Consider the following 18,458-nt stretch of genomic DNA (forward strand, 5'->3'; position numbering starts at 1 on the left):
TGTGTAATGATTTTTAAGTAAAAATATTTATAAATTGCATTTTGCTGCAGAAAAACTAATATAGATCTAATCTAGAAACATAGTCAACTGCTTTGAGTGCATCAGTTAAACTTTCTCCTGGCAGGGTTAGGTGACATCATGCCAGAAGGTTGTCTACAGCTAAACACCTGTCTATATTAGAGCTTCTAATGTTGCTGGTGTTCACGATGTTGGGAAATTTATCAAAAATGTCTGTAGTGTCAACAAAGTCAAAGTCTCAGCTCACCCATCTGTTAAACAGATGTTAATAATGTCTACCTTCTTTATCAAATATCAAACACACATACACACTAAAAGACAAAAAGTAAGAAACAGAAGGTGGTTTGTGTTTCCTGATCACACTGCTGAAATGTGAAACTGGGGAGGGAGGTGGTTAGGCGTATAAACGAAAGCAGCCTCAGAGCAGGGCTGCGCATTCATTACTCCAAGGGGGTGGGAGTGATGGTGGCAGCTTCTTGTCTCTGTTATTGTTCATATCAGCATCTATCTTCTAGTAATTGTTCCATTCAGTGGTTTAAGATGATTTATTAAATAGGTCATGAGTTACTTCTGCACATGCAGAAGGTGGTGGTTTTGTTTGTTTTGTTGTTTTTTCATTCTGTCAACCATGTGTTCAACTTGTTTAATAATATGGATTATTAAAACCTCAACCAGAACTGAGGGTTCAGACAGGACAGTTTGAGTTTATGGATCTTCAGAAAAAGAAGCAGCATGATCAGCTTTTCAGAGTCAAGTTGTAAATAATGATTTTCAAGTATAATGGATCTAAAAACAAACCTGAACAGTTCCCACTGGTATGGGGTTCAAGCAGAGCTGGAAAGATTCAGGACAAGAGAAAGGAAGAGCACTTGACATGGAGAGGGGTCCTATGTCATAAGACCACTATTTCCTGCCTCCTTGTACACTGTGGTTATCGGTAAACAACATATTTCCGCATTCAGCGTGGGATGGAAGGATTTTTTCCACGTATATATTTTAGTTTGTTATGGAGATGCTGGTCATGACTCCATTAGTTGAGGGCTTTTGTTTGTTTTTAATTTACAAAAGGGATTCAACTCTTTTTTGTAGGAAGAATAAGAATACAGAGTAATATATTAGATTCCTTCTCTTTTAAGTAAGAAGAACATTATTTAAAATATGATGTTTTTTTCCTTGTACCTGTTATTTCTGTTTCTTTTGTCATGAAAATATTCAAAAACATTGTCACAAAAATGTTCAAAAAATAGTTCCATTATTCCCCCCTCCACTACCATGCATAAACACAGAGCAAACTTGCAGGGAGTTCTCCTTCCTTATCATACAATGAGATAAATTCCTTACTCACTGTGGGTCAACCTAGACCCTTCACTGTAGCACAGAGCCAGCTGGAGTTCCACACTTTGGCGTGGTTCCATAGCGAGTGCTACCAATGTCAGGTGAAATACAACCTTTTTCAGAGGGCCTGCATTAGGGTGACCAGATAGCAAGTGTGAAAAATCAGGAAAGAGGGTGGGGGGTTATAGGAGCCTATATAAGAAAGTCCCAAATATCAGAATTGTCCCTATAAAATTGGGACATCTGGTCACCCTAACCTGCATACACACAGCCTATGCACTACTCAATCCTTGAAATTTGGGCTCAAGTGAGACATGAGTTGCATAAGCCTTGTACTAGCTTGTTGTGCAGGGTTAATTTCACTCATTGTGAGGGGAAAGCATTTTCCAAAGATGAGGATATAGTCCCTGTGTGGTTTCCAACCCCTTCTACCCAACTGCCTAGGATGCAAAGTCCATGACTGTTTGGAGTGTAGATATGCAAATACAATGCCTTCTGGACTCCGTGTGGGCAGGGAAGCAGGTCCTTTGGAAGGGGCACTGACTGGTACTCCCCTAGCATTCACAAATAGCAGCTCCAAAACAGAATTTCCAGCCTGGTAGAGAGAGAAGCACAACTTGATTTCTACCTTTGCAGATCCCCCTTGTATTATAAACCCCATATTACTAGTCTGACTAATAACATCAAAGGAAAGTGTGAGGCCAAGATATTTAGTAGCTAGACAGTTGCTAAGTAATTTTGTTTCCCTGAATGGATTTGTAAACAAATAGTGTGAATTACTATGCAATTAGGTCCTTCTAGTTCAAGCAAGATAGGCTGCTTCCCACTGTATGCTTCCTTACAGGAAGGTCAGTTACCCTTCCCCAGTGAAAAGTAAGTAATAAGAGCAAACTTCACATCTCCTGTGTGAGGCACCAGCAAAGCCTTTGGGAGGAGACAGAATTATCGCTTGGGTGTTGGAGGCAGGGCACGGGTCATCTGCGCAGCTGAGCTTCTACAGTTTACTGCCTGCGTAAACTATTCTATTCTCACTTTTCGACCTTCCGTGCATGCACTAAACCTCCGTATGTAGTCTCTTATACAGAAGTAAGGTTGCCTTGGTTCCTGTAGCTTAATCCCCAAATGCAGCTCCCTGCACTAGCCATGGGACCACTTTGCCTCCCACAAACATCAAGGCCACTTTACTTATACATGAGAGTGACCACACAGGGCTTTGATGCACCTGTAACTAATGTGCTTTAACTTTACACTTCTATAAATTTGCAATTTGTCTTAACTTTCCTGAGTGTAGACAAGCCCTTAGATTCTCCTCCTGGCTGTACCAGAGACACGTACTCAACTTTGCTATTCCACGGTTTTCCCATCTGAAAAATGCGGCCAATAGTAGGAGGGATATCAAAGGTGTACAAAGCACTATAAAATCAGCTTTGTGAATGCTGATAATCCACTTCGAGATCCTTAAATGGAAGACATTAAAGAAGAGCAAAGTATTATTTTCATTTATTTTTTTATTTGCATCCACCCTTATTTCTCCTCAATCTGTTATTCCTCTTTCTCTAAACTTGTCTCATCCCAGTCCACTTATGCAGGGTGTCTCTCCATTTTGTATGTAGGTTTCTAAATGCAAAATAGAGTACTTAGTTTTAAAAAAATGGATAAAGGATGAACTGCAAAGGAAAAATAAAGTGGGACTATGCTCATTTGTGCTTTTTTATGATGTATAATGGAGGCTTGGAGTTATTTTAAAAATAAAATAAAAACAAAATCCTGTTTGTTTTTTACATTAGAATATCACATCTACTCTGGCTTTCTTGAAAGGTTCTATGGCCAGTAGACCTGAGAGGTCAGAGAAGAGCAAGAAAGTAAAACATTTTTAGTTCAGTGGCAAATTGAGTTTTACTCTGCTTAATGCAAATGTTGTAGATTGAAAACTCTTGAATAAGGAACTGGATTCATATGTGTCTTGTACCATGTCAGTGTTTAACAATAATCATATTGCATCTTTATATAGGCAAAGAATTAAATGAAACTTTGATATTCAGCAATTAATTATCTTTTTTTCCTCTCTTTCTCTGCAGCAGAGATCATGGGGATTAAATTAGGCCAAACAAAACCCAACATCTGATGAACAAATATAACTTAGATTTGTTTTCACAGTCAAATGATGATTCAAATTAAATGTCTTTTTAATACAGCATATTCAATTGAAACAGGTTGTATTTTTTTTCCTAAGGGCATTGGGACTTTTCAGTCTGATAGACAGTTTGTGGCCTCCATTAGTACCTCTAAAAGTTCCCGGTCAAAGTCAAGACTGTGAAACGGTAAGGTATATTTTATTGAACTGTGTTTCTTCATCCAAAATTTTAAAGTTCTTGTATGTATAGTATGCACATATTTATTTGGGGTGTCAGATTCTCCCGGTCCCTTTAGCCGTACAGCTATGCTCTTGTGCTTCTCCCTTCATTCTAGATTAACTGCCTACCCCCATACCCTAGACCAGCACCTTGATCTCATCCGCAGAGGCGGATTACAGTTTTGTAGGGGCTGGTTCCCCCTCACCTCCCCAGAACATGGGGGTACCCATTTTTCTAGGGCCTCACAGTTGGCAGGGGCCCCGGGGGACAGGCCCCATTGGCCCAGTGGATAATCCACCACTGTAGGTGGTGACTACCTCATCATTAACTCTCTGTACGCATCATGGTGGGATACACTGTTAGTCACTAGTTTGGTAGTCCTCTCCTTGTACAGGAAATACAAATTAGATCAGATGCTATGAAGGCAAACCAGAAAATATAATGGTAGAACTCAGCAAGGACAGTGCTGTTCTACAGGTCAAAATCAGGGTTGTTCTAACTTCCTTTGCATGATGGAGTGATTCTGACTGTGGTACTCAGCCTGCGTGAAGATTATAATCTGGAGGTTTAACTGAGCACTAAAACAATCTTGGTATTATAAAAAATAGTGTAAGCATTTCTGTGAATTTCAAACTAAAATGTGATAATAATGTGCACTGCAAATCTGGGATTTTATCTGTAAATTTCCCTTAAATGATATTGTATTCAGAAAAGAAATGTTGCCTATTGTGTGGTGTTTGGGAGTATTATCTGATGGGAAAGTTCTGAAATGTGGTGGTGTTTTTAAGCATTGAGAATCAGGTACCTGTGCTGTTCTAGTATTCCTGTATAACTCTCGGTGTTGGAGAAAAGTTTGGTGTTATTTAATTATGCGCATAACATTAGAACTTAGAGGTCTCATCCACAGTAGGGCCACAATGTTCCAGGTCCTATACAGACTCCTACATTGGGTGTGCATAATTTAAGAATAAAGAAACTTACCCAGGGGGCAAAAAGTGACCAACACAAAGGAAATTGAAAAGGAGATCATTGTTGGTTACTCTAGGGAAAAAATCCCATGAATCTCTTTGCTACAATGTACTTTTTACATTGCTAAGGTGTTTACATTGGAGAACAAAATTAAAACCCTGTTGTTTTAAAATAACACCATTGAAATTCTGACTTAACCTGAAAAAGCAAGACCAATTCTAAATAAAACTACCAGTCTGTCCTGGATTCACCCCTCATGCAATCTAAGTATTTCACAAGTCTCAACAAAATTGATGTATGTGCTGCAACAAGTAGGCAACAGTGGGAGCATCTATGGATGGAGCAGCACTCTTAAATACTGTGTAATATGGTTATAACTTTCATTTGTTTTTAAATTCTTTTACTTTAATAATAGTAATTATAATAATTAAAAATAAATAATCAATAGAGAGGAAACTTTCCATTGCCATACACTTCAAGTGTATTTCACAAACTAGGATTCTAATGGTTTCAGAATGAAGTTTATTATTCCTGCCAATTTTGGCAGTTTGTTGTTTAATTTTGATACATTTCTTATTGACATAAATGTGCCTAGAAAGCAGAATCATTTAGATATAATTAAAAATATGAATAATAAAATGTTACTGTATGAAGAGGTCTCTGGAATAGACTTCTCTTGTGCCATACATACACCAAGCTATCTTTTTTGATATATTCAAAAGGAAACATTTTGTTTTGACATTTTTTTTCTTATGTGGAAGTTCTTCTTAATGGCTGAACAGCTGTTTTCATTAATCCAGGTTTCCTTTATTATATTACGTGTTTCATTAACTCCTAAACAACATCCCCAGAGTAGAATTATACAAACTGATAGATAAAAATAAAACTATAGGGCTGACCCTGCATCCTGAGAAGCGATTCTGGTTTGAAGCCTCTTTGGGGATTTCTAGTGTGGTTATTCCATCACATAACTGTTTAAGGGAAATAAGGGCTGGTCCTAACACAGAGAAAAGTTCATATTAATACTAAATTGCTGCCATTTTCCATTTTCTCTCTATGTTGCCCAGGATTTAACTTGGCAGCTTTCAGCGTTCTCAGTAAAGCTGCTTCAGCTGTTTACTGTCACCCACCCACATGCAAAAAAATCCCCAAGTCTCAGAAGTCGCACATTTTTTTGAAAACATGAAAATCATAGAATTCATAACTCTCAGAACTGCCCTGTCACAAAGCTGTCATAGTGATTGTCCATTGTGCAAAACTGTGTGATATTTTTATGGATCAATGTCAAATTAGGAAAAAGGATGACTTACAAACTGATTTAACTTGCGAGATGAAAACATTAAATTTTCACCGGTTCCTACTTCACGGGGGTGTTGTGAGTATCAGTTAAATATTTGGATAGCACTTTGAAAATGTAAAATGTGATGTAAGTCCTAAGTATTATTACTTATCATTATTGGTCATATTGAAATACTTTTAATTAGGTTCCATATTTCTTTTATTTATTTTCAACAGATTAAAACTAACCTTCCTCCTCCCAGCTTCTGTTACATTCTTACAGCTCAACCTGATCCAAGACATGTCAATATAGGTGAGGAAGGACAGATTTCCAATTTCTACCTGCCCCCAACTATACGTAGTCTAAAGGAAATTCTTCAGGTAACTGTTTTTAAAAGTGCTATAACAGGTATTTTGTACTACTAATTTAATAGATTTACAATATCATATTTGACTAATGTTCCCTTTTAAATTGTGTGGCAGGTTGGTGATTTTAATCAACGTTGTAGCTTTTGGGCACAAGTTATATATCGAAGGCTGCAGGTAATTTTACTTTTTAGTAATGAAATGTACTAAAATCAATGTAATGTATGTAAAGAAGCAGATATTTGCTGTGTTTAGATAAAACATTTACTTTTCAGATGCTCTTTAAGAGCTGTCTGAGTGGATCTATCAGTAGGTAAGATATCCTGTGAATGGGCAGCAAGAAGAACTCACTTCTGTTTGTTAGAAAACTAATTTCTTCTAAATCAAGTGCTGTTTATCATGGGACAGATTTTCACCTTATATATGACCAGGCAGCTTCCATTGAAACCAGTTGGGATCTGCAGTGACAACCAAAAAGAGAATCTGCTTTACAGTTAAATTCTACCCTCAGATGCATCTGAGAAGCCCTCATTCAGTGGTACATCTGAGTGCAGACTTTGGCAGATGATGGGTGTATGTATAGAGAGAGTGATTCTGTTCTTGTGTGCAACTGGGCAGTTCCCTCTCACTTCAAGGGAGTCATCCAGGTGCACCCAAGAGCAAAATTTGGCTTCTCTAGTCTGCTTGTAAAAAGCAGGAGCTCCTAGATAAATCTGTCTGCCATGCACATTGGATTTTCTATTTCTGGATTTTTTTTCTGAAGTGATGCTCATCCCTCTGCACCAGTAGTTAAAAGGATTTTGCATTACTGATTTTCTGCAGACTACTGAATATGCAGTAGATGGAGGATTTCTTGACAAGAAAAATAGTGTCAAACAAAACTAATGGACAAAGATAAGGAAATTTGAAGGGATTTAATTCTAACAAGACCAGCTAAGAAGCTGGAAGTGCTCTGCACCACCATGACATAGACCTGAATTCAATTTCAGGTCAAAAGGCTCTCGCTTCCAGGGCTCATGGGTTATAATCTAATATTTAGGCAAGCAGCACAATTGACTCCTGAGAAATTAGTGCCTTTTATTGCTCAATGATTTTCCCAAGCTAAATGGCATGGGCATTTGTGTGGGTTTTAAAGCAAGGTGAAATTATGAGATCCTGAGGGCTTCAACAAGGGAATTAGATACACAGATTTGTCTCCCTGCCCTATTTTCAAACAAACAAACAACAAAAAGAAACTTTCCTCTAAAAATTGTTTTAATCACAGAAAAGTAGATTGTGTTTGTAACTGGCTGATTAGGAGATCATTGATTTCAGATGTGCCTCTATCTGAATCAATATTGTGTAGCAGTATCCTGTTCTAGGAGTTTCTAGTGACTTAGTTAGAAAAGAGATTGACTAAGCTAGGATGTACATTGCTTTGAAGAATTTTCATGTGCCTACTAGGAAAGACCTCTATATACACTTTCATGTTGTTAAAATGTTTGATAAGCCAGGTGGTAGTGTAAGTGATCATTTGCTATTTAACTGTATGCACTAGACTTCTGTAGATTAACAAGGTAAGGACTCATAAATTATTGGGAAAAATACTACAAAGGTAATGAAAAATGTTTCACTTTTGGATAGCTGCTCTCGGGATGTAACTTACCTGTTGTTTGTGTGTCACTCAGCTAATCCTTCCAGAAATAAAATGTCATGTGCAGCAACTTGTTGATTGCTTCAGTCTTTGCCAAGAGGAGTTGTCCTTCACACGCAAGATTATTGTGCAATAAAATGTGACCTTGATTCAGCTTTAATGTCATCTTCAGACTCGTTATTCGGAACTGGGAAAATACTGTCTATGAATTGTGTACATTTTGTAGTTAATTTATATTATTGTACTTTAAAAAGCAGCAGTGTTCAGTCCAAATAGCCACTTGATCAGTATTCTGCAGTGCCTCATTTGGGTGAAGGGGGAATGGAAATATGCCTTTTATTATTTATTTATTATTCAGAATAAGTACTGTGGTATAAAAGGAAAATGAGGAAATATATTCCATCTGTGCTTGAGGAGTTGTCCTTTTTTATAACTCAATCCTGCTGCTGTTTGTCTGTTGTTTCCTTTCTGTTCAGAACAAATTGTCACACATACAAAGATGATGATTTTACAATGACTTGTGATTATTACTCTTGTAGTTGTTGTTTTACTTTTTGGCTGACTCTTCTGTTGTGTACCTCTAAAGACCAGCTTTTAAAAGCTCTGGGGTAACTCTCATGTGACAGCTGTAAAAGTCAGTCTTTCACGACTGTTTTAAAACTCTGCACATATGGAAGATGATCAGATGCATGTAGCTGTTGCAGAAGGAACTTGGAGATAAGTACAATAAAAACATGTATTAAGGAATCAGAATAAATTGTTGCATCTAAGTTATGAATTCTGCCAACTACCATTTCCAATCAACGTATTTGTTCTGGGAGCTACTAATATGAAGCAATGGCTAGTTTTAAAGGGTCTGATTTTTTCAGAGGTTTGAATTTGCTGTTGGAAACAAGAGCTGAGGTTCTCGTTGCCTCATAACCTGTAATAGATGAATATGGCTTTAAGAGTTCATATATCTTTATTTTTAGAAATGTAGACATTCTCTTGGGGCGGGAGGTGAGGTGAAGGAAGTTAGAGTTAAACTCCAATAAATAATTGAGATGATAAAGATTCTGGTATTTGCAGAGTATCTTCTACCTATATGATTGAATAAAAATTGTAATGTATTCTTGAAAATTAAAAGGATACGTGATGTTCTGGTAGCACCCATCACTATATTATCTAAGCTCTGAAGTATTGTTTTAAAACAAATCATAAATCGTTTAGAAAAAAAGTGACACAATGTTTATATTTCCTTGAATACTTGGATCTAAAATAAGTTTATTTACCTAAAAATCTCTTTTCTCTATCATGCGCACACACACTACTTCATCATTATAGAGCTGCTCCTGAGTGCTCTCTTCGCATTAATTGTAGATATAAAATAAAATGCTGAAGCATTTAAGGTGGATTGGGAACACACAGAGAAATACAAGAGCTTTGCAAACAGACACAAGAAAATGCAAATTGCCAAACTTTAGCACAGCTGATCTTGGTAGATCTTTTAATAAATTTAATATCCATCTGTCTAGTTTTTTCATCAAAGTAATGTGAAACATTTTAAAACACTAAATGAGCTACTGTTAATTATGTTTTCAGATATGAAGTCGAACATAAAGTGTAGGTATTTTGTCTGTGACATCATCTGTTTTCATGTTGCTTATTTTAGCAATACCAGAATATGTTTCTTCCTGTCCTAAACAGGCAGAACACTTATGTAGTCAGGGTTGATTCCCTCATTTATTTCAAAACACTTTGAGAATAATTTAGTTTATATGTATTTTTCAAAATTTTTGAAAGATGCTATTTGTTCACCAATAAGAAAAACATCCAATTTTGTAACCTATAGCAGCTGTTACCGAGGGAGTGGTGCATATGACAGAGTCTGATGACAATATTTGTTGAATTTGCTTATGCAGGAATAACATCACCTTGAGACTTTTTTTTTTTAACTACAAAGCTCATATAGGGCCTTGTCCAGACTAGCATAAAAGGTGTATTTTTAAAACTTTGCTAGCTAACACATTTTAACTAAATATTTTAAAACTCTAGTGTGGATGGAGCAAACTGTATTATAACACTAGCTGATTGAGGTAACCCCAGGCTCCCCACTCAGGTCAATCAGCTAAATTAAGATAAAAGATGTTAATCTGCGTCTGTGTCAGGGAAAGGGTTAACGCATGTTAACTAATCCTGTCCTAACCCTCACTTCTTGTGCTGTCCAAACTCTAAACATCATAGTCTAAGTGAGTTTTGTTTGTTATGAGGAGATGAAGTTGTTTTAGTCTTCGGTTCTGCTATTAGTTTTAATCAAATTGTATTACAATTAAATAAAAATCTTTTGCCCTTTCTTTTTGAAATCCTAGGTAAAATGTAGTGTTTCTGTGGGTCAAAGGGAGTTTTGGTTATTTGTGACTGACTTCGCACTGCAGAGCGGGGCTAAAGACAACTGTGGAACTCCAAAGACTGTACCTGTATATTTTGCTTCATCATGTGTTCTTGGTGAGAAAGTTATGGAGGCACTCGGCAATGTGTCCCACTGTGTTATCTTCTTCAAGGATGCTTTGCAAAAAAATGGTAAGCTGTTTATTCATGGTACTGGGGCAATTGGAGCCAAAATAAATTAACTGTGACCCATCGGCATTCAAATCTTTATTATAGACATTCAACCTTCTGAGACTCTAGGACACTCAGATCAAGATGAAGCATTACAAGCTGGGACCCAGTATCTGGGGAAGGGGGAATTGTAACTTGTTTTCAGTAATTTTTTTTCATTCTTTTACATTGTTAACTGAATTTACTTCCCCTAGAAGAGTAGGGGACAACCAGAGACCCGACACCTCTATTTCCCTGCAGCCAGAGGCATTGCAAGCTGCCCCACACTGCCTTTTCAATGTAGCTCTTCAATGACCATATGATCATCTATGGGAAGATAGTTCCATTTCTATGCCCATTCATTCTTTGGCCTCTCTTCCAAGGCATCCAATTAGCATTCCAGTTTAGTGCCAGTGGTTGTGACAATATTAGGGTGTGCATATTTGTCTACCAGGAAATAGAGTGAAAACACCAAATTGATTTCACATAAGATGTCAGATATTAGTGACTTTCTGTCACTATCAGTCCAGCCTAGGTTTGAGCCACTGACCTACGTATGAAAGACTCCATGTCCTGTTACCAAATCCATTGAACAATTTATTTACCCATAGGAGTTGAAATCTGGTCCATATTATGCAAATGAGATGTGAGTAAATGCAGGTGAGTAAAAGTTTGGGCAGTTCCTGCTTTGGAGAGTAAAGTACTGCATGTGCCTTGCCTTAGGACAGATTTAAACAAATAAAAACACCTCTGAGAGAAGTACAAACTTATATGATTAAACAACAGACAAAAACCACATGCTTCCAGTGAATAAATTACAATCCTGTTTGAATTGAATTTGAATGTCTCTTTTTTAAAAAATCTGATGTAGCAAAATCTTTTTGCCCAGAAGGCACTGAGCTTACCAAGAGCGTTATATGTGTTTCATTCAAAAAAACAAATGTGCTGTTGTGGAGGAAACCTGAAATAATCCATCTATCTGGTTAGTAACTGGCAGAAAGCATTGTCTTTATTGACCATGACAATATGGTCACCTTTTTCCTTGTTACTATAGTAAATTGAAATGTCTTTGTTGGCAGGTAGGATTATTTGTGTTGAACGTACCATTCTCTCGTTACAAAAGCCCCTTTTGTACACGGCTGCCGAGGCTGACTTTAGTGAGCTAACTAGCCCTGTCAAACTAGATGAACTGGATTCTACAACACAGGCCAATTCTATTTGTACCGTAAGAGGTTGGTAGAGCCTTTTTTTGCTAACTATTTATGTTCATTTTAAGCATTTAGGTCCATTGAATAAAACAGTGTATTGAAGGGAAAAAAGGGGGGGGAAGAGGAGGTGGCTTGGTGGCAGTTGCTGTGTGTCATTAGGACAGTCAGGTTTATATCTCTTCCTGGGTTTTCATTACCTTGTTGCTGTGGAAGAGTCTTTTCTCCTGCACACTGTTGCCCATCTGAGCTCTGCATGGTCAGTGTTCCCATTCAATGCCTGAGTGTGCATGCGTGTGTGCATGCATGTACACACAAATCTTTGCTGTAAAATGTTGCATTCTTTCACTTCATATGTCAGTTTGCACCAGACTTTCCCATCTTACCAATTGGGTATAGCATTATCTGCAGTAAAATTATTTTTCTACGGAAAGATTAGGTGTGCAAGCAAGGACTTGTGCGAGAGGGTTGGTTCTTCCACTGCCTCCTTCCCTTGGTGATAAGCAGAAGCAGGGCAGTTAAATGTTCTAGTGAGGGCTCTTAGCACAACTTGGCCACACTAGCTCCCCAACCAGTGCTGCTGGGTTTTGGACATTGCTTTGTTTAATCATTTAGTCCATCCACTACTAGGGCAGGAATATTCCCTACAATGTATTTTCTAATGCTTTGTCTGATCTGCTTCTAAAGGTTTCAAGTTGTGGTGCTTCATTTCAGAGATTACTTCACAGCCTAGTAACTCACACTTTCGATAAAAAATAAAAATAAAATTCTTTCTTAATTTCATTCCATCATTCCTAAGGCTACGATTTAGTCCTGGGTATTTTTAGTAAAAATCATGGATAGTCATGGTAATAAACAAAAAGTCAGGGCCTGTGACTGTTGACCTGTGCATGACTTGTACTATAAATACCTCTGACTAAATTGTAGGTGTTGGGGGCACTCCGGCAACACTACTGCTGCTCAGGGTGGTGAGGCTCCAGTGCACCACTGCTGCTGCTGGGGCGGAGCGGCCCAGAGCCACGACGATGCTGCTGGGGTGTGGCCTGGGACCCTGCTGCTGCTCCCAGACCACTGCCCCAGGTCAGCTCTGGGACCAGCTGTCTGGGGTCAGGAGCGGCGCCAGGGTTTTTGGCACCCTAGGCACAGGGCCGGCTCCCCGGTCCCGTGGCTCTGGTGGACCTCCCGCAGGCGTTTCTGAGGATGGTCCGTTGGTCCCACGGCTCCGGTGGACCTGCCGCAGGCGTGCCTGCGGATGCTCCACCGGAGCCGCGGGACCAGCAGACCGTCCACAGAAACGCCTGCGGGAGGTCCACCGGAGCTGCGGGACCAACAGACCGTCCACAGGAACACCTGCGGGAGGTCCACCGGAGCAGTCTGCCGCCCTCCCAAATCCTGGTGCCCTAGGTGACCGCTTAGGTTGCCCAAATGGAAGTGCTGACCCTGCCTGGGGTTGCCCAAGCAGCAGCCAGTTTGGCTGGCTCTGGGCTGCCCTTGCTGCTTGGGCAGCCCTCGGATCAGCTGCATCTACCATTTCAGAAGTCATGGAGGTCCCAGAAAGTCATGGAATCTGTTCCTTCCATGACCTCTGTGAAAGACGCGCAACTTTAATCATTCCTATTTATGTCCTAGACAACTCTTTACCTTCCCTGGAGTTTGCACCCATTAAATACTTACTAACACACTTCAAGTGATTTCTAGAATATTAGCAATATTGACAAGAGGTAGTACTGAATCCTTACAGACACAGATCCATATAGTTAAAAGCTGGTGGTGTTACCAAAAATACCTGTTCTGTTGTTGTGATAACGCCCTATGGGGCTAGAATCTCCACCACTACTATGAGTATATTGCATTGAAAAATCTTGATTTCTTGCACTGCATAATGAAGAACAACTGTAACTGTACGGGACTCATTCTGAGCCCTGGTGAGTTCTAATGTCTCAGATCAATATTAGCAGCTACATTAATGGTATTTCAATCAACATATTTGAAATACTCCTTTTTTATTTCAGCAACACTAAAATTTATGCTAAGAATATTTACTCATCTGCTGTTACATTTAAACAGAGCAAGTATGAGAAGCTCTTCCTTCTCCATGTCAGTCTGCACCACTCTTTATGGAGTGGGATCAATGCAAGATACCTCCCCCCGCACACCTTTCAACATCTACAGGAGAAAAAATCCACCTTCATGTTCCTGTGCAAGTTAAAACACATAAGTGTAAAAATGAAGAGCTATTTTTAAAGCTAAAGGTACACCAAAAAACCCCTCAGTCCCTGCTCTTCCTTTAGTTGTGAAGGAAGGGTTAAAGAAGAAACTAGAGAGGGAGCTGTGCTGCTGGTGATCTGGGCAGATGTGTTTTATGGAACTTCCTCTGGCGTTCGTCCCATTTGATTTTACTGTTACTTTCACTTAGGGTAACTGTTATTTTATTAATATTCTCCTGGGTGCTTTTGTTCTAATGCAGAATGTAAAATATCTTCTCCTATTATAGGCAGAGCTTTCTCTGTCTGTAGATAATCTCTCTTTGTATTTCACATAGTAACTAATAGTTTACAGTGTTTAAAATGGATTTTCACTGCTTTGTAGTTTCTTTAGCTACTTCCTCTTTGAATCTTTCTAGTGGAAGATTGTGTAGCACAGCTGTTCTTGTAGTAACAAATGTATTTGGTGAAACGATTAACAAAGGAGATGTATCTTTCCTGAAATGTTTGCAGCTTCTCCATTTGTATTTGATAACAGCATAAGATTATTTATATTTTGTATTAGGTCCAACTGTTCATATGAGAGAGTTTTAGTAGTTTGTACCACATGTGCTTTGTGGGAGGATTAACTGGTTAACAGTATTTTTTTTTTTCAGTGAATGATTCAGATATGATATTCTGATTTTGATGCTTGATGTCTTCATATTTAAGCCCCATTCCAAGATGCAATGTTTCCAGATGTACTGATAAACTGCTTGAATGATGATCACCACCACCCTGCCTGTTCCTAAATATTGTCAATTGACCAGACATTCTACCCACTCATTAATCACTGTGACAACCTGAAGAAAACTTCACACCTATTGATTTTGGAGCTTTCAGTCAACACACTTCTTTTAGCCACCAGCTCTCATTCCCATTAGTGACCAGTGTCCAATTTTCCAGAGCAGCCCAGATAGGCCATTCTCAGTCTCTTCATGCTGATGACAGCAGCACTCCAGAGAAATATAAGACATGTCTAAAAGTCAAATTACAACTACTGATGGGTCCTTAAAAAGAGAGATCTCAGGGACAGAGTCTAAAACTGCTTAAAGTTGAGGAAAAACTATGGACTTGGTAATTCTATACAGCATTTAACCCTGCTTAGATTCTGTGAGCCTCATGTGATTGTCACCTGATTAGTGTGTCTGCCACTGCTTTCACTTGGGTTGGTACTCACCTTTTGCTATCATCTTTGATGGTTTCACTAGGGAGTTCACCTCTTCATTCAAGTAAATGTGAGTTTCAACACTTCAGGTAATCTAGTCAATAAAATTTGTATCCATTTTTCTCTCTAATTACTTGGATTACATAGTGCTGGTGCTAAATAAAGTATCTGCAATACTATACAAAAGATGAAAATAAATCAGATGGCTGAGGTGGAAGAAATTGGTCTACCAAAATAAGGACAGTTTAAAAAAGTTCTGGTGGAAGAAGTGAGGGCAGAGATGTACTTAAAAAATGGATGACTATCATTCCTCCATTCAGAAAAGAGGCAGTAATATACTGTGGGAGGTTGTGTAAAAAGCTTGTAATAACAAATTCTAATTAAATACATCTTGCACATCCCTCCCCCCCATGCATTATAAATATTTTAATTAATTTTCATCACAAAAACAAAAGAAAATGGATGAAAAAGTTATCCACTTACTTCATGCTGTGTCATACATACCTGAGGGTCTCTGCTTACATTCAGCAAATGTACACTGCCCTTGAAATTCACTTCTTATCAGAAGTCTGTGTTTTCTTTGCTTATATACTTAACTGTCAGGTCTTTTGAGCCATTCATTCAAGCCACATAAATGCTGCTTCAGAATTCAATGATTGTCTTCTTGATGTCAGCTCTTGGATTTCTTCAAATTCCATGAAACTGAAAATCAAAGTTTTGTTGGTTTGTCCTAATTGCATGCAGTGTATCTTCCTCTCTTTCGTGCCTGTTCCTTTCAGTAATGTTTTTATAATGGGAAAGCCATGTGGCAACACATTTATTATCAGCCACCTCCTTGTCTTTCTGGGATTTGATTTTATTGTATTGGATGTATTGTAAAAATGAGAGACTTTTGCTCAAAAAGATCTGGAATTACTAGTCAGTGCCTTTGCCATATCAGCTACAGGTTGATTTAATGTAATTTGTCACTTGCAGTTTTCCAAGATCATGACATTCAGAAATGTTTATAGACACAGAATGGTGCACTCATAATTCTAACTGATCATCTCAGCATATTATCATTAATCTAAATCTCTTTAATGCCTTCCCATATTGTCATTAGTGGAGAGTGCATTAATAATGATCCAGAATATAACTAGCATTCTCTCCCTGATCAAACAGTTAATTTTATGGGTCAGATGTTAATCTGTTACATCAGTGTAAATCAAGTGTAACTCCATTATTTATAGAATTCAACCTATTCAGCTGTTTTAAAAAAAAAAAGCAGCCTCTATTTTCTGATTACCTAGCATTTCCTAAATATCAGTATGAAATTTTCTGGTCTAGAGTACGAAGCAATCATTCTTCTCTGCCATGGAAACACCAAAGGGTAAAAATAAATCTGTTTGGAGCTTTAGTTTTAAATGAAAGAAATGGAGATTTACATACTTTTTTGAAGTACACCTCTTCCCCGATATAACGCTGTCCTTGGGAGCCACAAAATCTTACTGCATTATAGGTGAAACCATGTTATATCGAACTTGGTTTGATCTGCCAGAGCACGCAGCCCCCCACCCCACCCCTGGAGTACTGCTTTACTGCGTTATATCTGAATTCGTGTTATATCGGGTTGCATTATATTGGGGTAGAAGTGTATTTGAAGTTCTGATGCACCCTGACATTAAAATAAAGGATTCATATTTGTATTGTCAGATTTTTTTCTTCATTTGCCCACTTTATTGATGATTGGAAAGCCATTGCCTGCTGTCAGATATTTATCAGCAAAGAGTGAAAAGATGAAGTCACAATGAAGTAATGAGAACCTAAGAATGCCTTTACTAAGTTAAACTAGTGGTTCATATAACCCAGTATCTTGTCTTCAGACAGTGGCCACTGCCAGGTGCTTCAGAGGGAATGAACACAACAGGCAGTCACTGAGTAATTCATACCCTGTCATCCACTCCCAGCTTCTATTAGCCAGGATGGGCAGGGATGATGTCCCTAGCCTCCGTTTGCTAGAAGCTTTCTGAAAGTCCAACTACACTATATCTATTGGATCACCCTTGTCCACATGTTTGTTGAACCCTCAAAGAATTCTAATAGATTGGTGAGGCATGATTTCCTTTTACAAAAGCCATGTTGACTCTTAACAAATTTGTTCATCTATGTGTCTGATCATTCTTTTTTTTACTATACTTTTAACCAATTTGTGTGGTACTGAAGTTAGGCTTACCAGCCTGTAATTGCCAGGATTGCCTCTGGAGTCTTTTTTAAAAATTGATATCACTTTAGCTATCCACCAGTCAACTGGTACAGAAGGTGATTTAAATGATAGTTCACATAGTTCTGCTATTTCATAGTTGAGTGATGCTTCAGAATTCTTGGATGAATACCATCTGGTCCTGGTGATTTATTACTGTTTAATTTATCAATTTGTTCCAACTCAATCTGGGACAGTTCCTCATATTTGTCACCTAAAAAGAATGGCTCGAGTGTGGGAATCTCGCTCGTATCCTCCACAGTGAAGATTTATGCAAAGAATATGCCTTTTCTTACTTGAGTGCTCCTTTAGCACCCCAATCGTCCAGTGCCCCATTGATTGTTTGGCAGGCATCTTGCTTCTGATGTACTTAAATTTTATTTTGCAATTAGTTTTTGAGTATTCGGCTAGTTGCTCTTCAAATTCTTTTTTTGGCCTGCCAGTTTATACTTTTACACTTGACTTGCCAGTGTTTATGCACCTTTCTATTTTCCTTGGTAGGATTTAACTTCTAGGTTTTCAAGGATGCCTTTTTGCCTCTGACCACTTCTTGTACTTAGTGCCACCATGGCTAAACAACTATGTTGGTCCTCTTACTATGTTTTGTAATTTGGAGTATACGTTTAATTTGAGCCACTATTATTTGAGCCACATTTTTAAAATGTTTCCGTGCAGCTTGCAGGCATTTCATTTTTGTAACTGTACCTTTTAATTTCTGTTTAACTAGCTTCCTCATTTTTGTGTAGTTCCCCTTTCTGAAGTTAAATGCTACTGTGATGGCTTCTGTGGTGTCCCTTCACCCACAGGGATGTTAAATTTAACTATAGTTACTATTATCAAGCAGTTCAGCTATATTCACCCCTTGGATGAGATATCCCATGCTCCACTGAGGACTAAATCAAGAATTGCCTCTCCTCTTTTGAATTCCAGGACTAGCTACTCTAAGAAGCAGTAATCTGTAATGTCAAGAAACTTTATCTCTGCTTCCCATCTCAAGGTAACATGTACCCAATCAATATGAGGATAGTTGAAATCCCCCATTATTGAGTTTTCTATTTTTATAGCCTCTCTAA

The 18,458-nt window shown here is 38.3% G+C and overlaps 1 protein-coding gene across 3 annotated transcripts in view; it reads left to right on the forward strand.

Annotated features, from left to right (window-relative positions):
* SPIDR (scaffold protein involved in DNA repair) overlaps positions 1 to 18,458 on the forward strand; it is a 373,383-nt gene that overhangs the window by 347,390 nt on the left and 7,535 nt on the right. For 2 of the 3 annotated variants that reach the window (XM_075063011.1, XM_032800081.2), the window contains 5 exons: positions 3,587 to 3,674; positions 6,192 to 6,335; positions 6,438 to 6,497; positions 10,302 to 10,512; positions 11,610 to 11,762. In XM_075063011.1, the coding sequence (XP_074919112.1) occupies positions 3,587 to 3,674; positions 6,192 to 6,335; positions 6,438 to 6,497; positions 10,302 to 10,512; positions 11,610 to 11,762 (656 nt within the window). The remainder of the gene's footprint in view (positions 1 to 3,586; positions 3,675 to 6,191; positions 6,336 to 6,437; positions 6,498 to 10,301; positions 10,513 to 11,609; positions 11,763 to 18,458) is intronic. The other variant, XR_012655349.1, reaches the window with a different exon arrangement.

Source organism: Chelonoidis abingdonii, chromosome 2 (genome assembly GCF_003597395.2).
Source record: "Chelonoidis abingdonii isolate Lonesome George chromosome 2, CheloAbing_2.0, whole genome shotgun sequence".
Lineage (NCBI taxonomy): Eukaryota > Metazoa > Chordata > Testudines > Testudinidae > Chelonoidis > Chelonoidis abingdonii.